This window comes from Pygoscelis adeliae, unplaced genomic scaffold (genome assembly GCF_000699105.1).
Source record: "Pygoscelis adeliae isolate BGI_AS28 unplaced genomic scaffold, ASM69910v1 Scaffold270, whole genome shotgun sequence".
NCBI lineage: Eukaryota > Metazoa > Chordata > Aves > Sphenisciformes > Spheniscidae > Pygoscelis > Pygoscelis adeliae.
The window spans coordinates 1,418,335-1,422,238 of record NW_008823916.1 but is presented as its reverse complement, the minus strand read 5'-3'; the positions used below and the strand labels follow the sequence as shown (position 1 = coordinate 1,422,238).

The following is a 3,904-nucleotide window of genomic DNA, read 5'->3' as shown; positions in this document are numbered from 1 at the left end:
CGCTTTGGTTGACAGGTACAGACAAACACAGGGCTCAGGCATGTGCAGCTCTTCTAGCTGTTGTCACTCCTTAGCTTGCAAGTTCCCTTGAGAAAGGGTGACCAGCAAGGCAGGTATTTCTGTAGTGCTTTTACAGTGCCTCCATCCACTTCCTCCAACTCTGAACAGCCACAGAAGAACCAACTTCTGAGCACCAGCCATCAGCCAAGGCCAGGATGGGAGACAAGACAGAAGTGATCTCTCTCTCTCTCTCTCTCACATGAGCTTTACCTCCTCGTGATTCCATTTTTTGCCTTCTAGCAGGACTCCTGTCAGCTGCCTCCAGAAGATATGCCTGTTTATTTCCTTGTTTTTCCACTCCAGATAGGTGTTCCTCCTCAGGTATCGGGACAGCCCCAGCCTCTGCCTCAGCAAGGTCTTATTCACTTCTTCTAGTACAATCATGATGATTCCAGCCTTTCCTTCAATAAGCTGCCAGGACTGGGCAATGTCAAACTCAAAGCTACACCACTTGCTCTCCAGAAAGTCAGTAGAGATGACTGCGATGACATTTCTGCTACTCAGAAAACCTTCTTCGATGATATTGGTGACAATGGGTACCCCTGGTAGGAAATCCCTGTAATAAAGACAAAGCTGGAAGGGAGGTGTTCCTCCTTCTAAGGGTTCCACCAGCTCTTTCATCACCCAGTCTTGGTCTTTGCTGGAGTGGATAACAAATGCATCATAGGTGTCACCCCTTTCTGCAGAGTGTTTACACCCACTGAGCAGCACCAATGAGTAGTATAGCTGGAAGTAGTACTTGTAAATCAGGAAGAGGAACACCGCTGCAGCGAGCAACATGATCACTGAGAATGCCACCGTGCTTGCATTGAGGTGGCAGGAGGACAGATCAAAACTTAAAAGGCTCATGTTCTTCATGTATGCAGGTGTGTGGCATATCATCAAGTCTTTGTTCTGCAGTAGCTCCTGCTTTTCCTTGATCCATTTCAGAAAGTTCAGGTGTACGCAAGAGCATTCAAACAGGTTTTGAGAGATGTCTAACAGGACCAGACTATCAGGCAGGATTTCCAGGGCTGAGTCCAACAGAGCATTCAGCTGGTTGTTGCTGAAATCCAGGGCTGTGAGGGCTCGGAGAGGCTTGTAGACTACAGGATCAAAGCTCAGTAGCTTATTGTTGCTGATGTTTAGGTTTTTTAGTTCAGAGAGGGCATCAAATGTACTTCGATCCACCTGTACTAATTTGCAACTTGAAATATCCAAGGTGTGGAGGCGACTTAGGTTTTGGAAGTTGTCGGCCAATTTGTTGTGCTCAAAGGAGTTGCCTGCCATCTTGAGCACTTGCAAAGAGTTCAAGCCACAAAAAGTACACTCAGATTTAACATGAGTTCTGGTATGGGAAATATCGAGGTAAACAAGTTTCTGAAGGGATAGAAAGACAGGGTAGGAACCAGGACCAACTAACTTTGTGTGCTGAAGGTCCAAATATAACAAATTCTTCAGATTTGTTAGATCTCCAACCATGCTGATGTCAGAATTGAAGCTTAGGTTCAAGTATTTCAAATTTGGACACTTGTGAAACTGAAGGAAACAGCAGCGAGTGAAGGAGAGGTGATTCTCACTCAAATCTACAACCTCCAGGTTTCTTAGACTCTCAAATTTCTGCCGGAAGGTATTGAGGTGTTTGGTCTTGGTAATACGAACTACTCTCAGCTCCTTGAAAAGAGACAGCTTCATGGCAGGCACTTCCTTAAACTTGCATTTCTTGCATTCCAGCTGTTTCACTTGAGAGAACATAGGAACCTCTGACACCTCTTCAAGTTGGACGTCCACCAACCGAATACTAGAGACGTTGCCTATGCAGTTAAAAAGAGTGTCTGTGTTTTTCTCAATTTTCCTGAAACAGATTAAGACAAACTCTTGCATTTGTACCTGACACAGTCCACTCAAGAGTCCTCTCTGGAAGGCCACCAATCTCTGACTGTCGCTGAATTCTCCAACTATTAGTCTGTTCACCTGTAAACCAGTCAGGCCTTGAAGAGAAGTGTGCATCACATTGAAGTTCTCAAAACAGGACCTTAGAACCAGCTCCCCAAGGTGAATCTTTGCAAAGGACCCTGGCTCTATGTATTTTATATCGTTCAAGGAAAGCACCAGTGTGAGGTTGAGCCTGTTCGCTTCCCTCAGGGCATCAAGGTCTCCTTTGGAGATAGATGTGATCTTATTGGAGTGAAAGCTCAGGTGCCTGAGGGAGGTCAGGTTGGTGAAATACTTGGGAAGCTTCAATGAAGCAATGTTGTTGTGGCCCAAATTCAGCTCCTGCAGGGTATGCAAGTGTCCAATGGGTAGGTCAGTCAGAGAGGCTATGTTTGTTTCCACCAATACTAGTTTTTTCAGATATGTTAAGCCATAGAAGGCTGCTGTCCCCAGGTACTGGAGGGAATTGGCAGTTAAAATTAAGGTGCAAAGTTTATGAAGATCCTTAAAAGAGTTATCTTCTATTGTATGGATGTGGCACCTGTTGGGCAAGAAAAGAGAATAAATATGCATGCAACACTGTCCCTTTCATTACATGTTCACTAACACTACTGCACTAAGTGCTGGTACAACATTCTCAGGCTCAACCTCACACTGGGGATTGGTTTGGCTTTACTGTGCTGGGCAGAGTCAGCACTCCTGAATGTGCAAAGGGAACCCTTCCGCAGCAGGAGACCTTCTCTCACCTCCCCCTCCCTCTCTAAATCTGGTTCAATTGCAAAGCAAGAGACCTTCAGCCACAGCGAAGGTCAAAAATTCATGCAGGCAGCAGGAAAGAAGCATTTTAGCTTTCTGTTTAGGCCAAAGTAATACTGTAATGATCATAATTGATGGCAGAGCCAACCAGATACAGCACTCCCTTACACCTTGCACCCTCACAGCCTTCAGGCTGTCGCTTCAGCCACATCTGGGCAGTCACGCTGACACCAGCATGATGCAGCAGGGGCAAACTCTGTCGGCAGTTTTGCTGATGATACCTGGGAGGGAACAGACCCCAGGCCATGATGGCTCTAAAGGAAAAAAGGGAGAGGGAAAAAGAGGGTGGCCACCTAAAGGTGATTTCACATGGGAAGATCCAAAATTTGAGACCCAAATCCATTCTGCAATGAATTCAAGCAAAATTAGCTTTATAATCCAGCCAGTGCCTTACAGCAAACCTGCTCTGCCACTCAGCCACTTTGGAGCTGTAACTATGATGGGACTGAGTGACATTTTTCAGTGAAACAATTTACCCAGAGAAACTGTTGTCTCAAGTCAATGGAAATCATACATCAATTCAAATTTGCTAATAAGCCTCTCCCATCGCCTCCCCCAGATATGTGAGAATAAGGGAAAAGAGAATTTGTTCATATTTTGAAACAGTCTTTTAGAAAATGAATGTACCTTTATTTTATTTCTTTTTAAACTGTGATCAGAAAAACAGCTCACCCAAGATGTTCCACTTCAGAGTTTTTGTAACAGTGAAAGTCTGACATTTTTCTTGTTCAGAGAGAAGTAAAACATCTTCCTCTTCCTTCTCACATCCCAACCTACAAAATCAGACTGACAGACCAAGCTCTGCACAGGCGGTGTGCACTCAGTAACCGGACTAAAAGCTGCACATCATTTGACTGTGATGATGTGCAGAGAGTCAGACATGGGGATAAAGTCACAAGCAAAAAAAAATGAACAGCCAAGACCAACAGACACCAAAATAAGCAACCATGGTGGCCCAGCTGCTGAAGCAAGATTAACCAGTATCCACATAAAAGAGCTCATTACCTTGTAAGATCCAGAAGCTGCAGTTCAGGGACTGATGAAAAATAATTTGACCCCAGTGATTTCAGATTCCAGAAACTGAGATCCAAGTTTTGGGTGGTATTTGGGACTT

General features: G+C 44.7%; 1 protein-coding gene across 1 annotated transcript in view; it reads right to left on the bottom strand.

Moving 5' to 3' along the window:
* Positions 1-216: 216 nt before the first annotated feature.
* Positions 217-3,904, bottom strand: part of TLR4 (toll-like receptor 4) — a 4,725-nt gene continuing 1,037 nt past the window's right edge. Inside the window, 2 exon segments of the mRNA XM_009319316.1 lie at positions 217-2,515; positions 3,796-3,904. The exon segment at positions 3,796-3,904 is cut by the window's right edge and continues 25 nt beyond it. Of these exon segments, the coding sequence (XP_009317591.1) occupies positions 256-2,515; positions 3,796-3,904 (2,369 nt within the window). The 3' untranslated portion in view covers positions 217-255.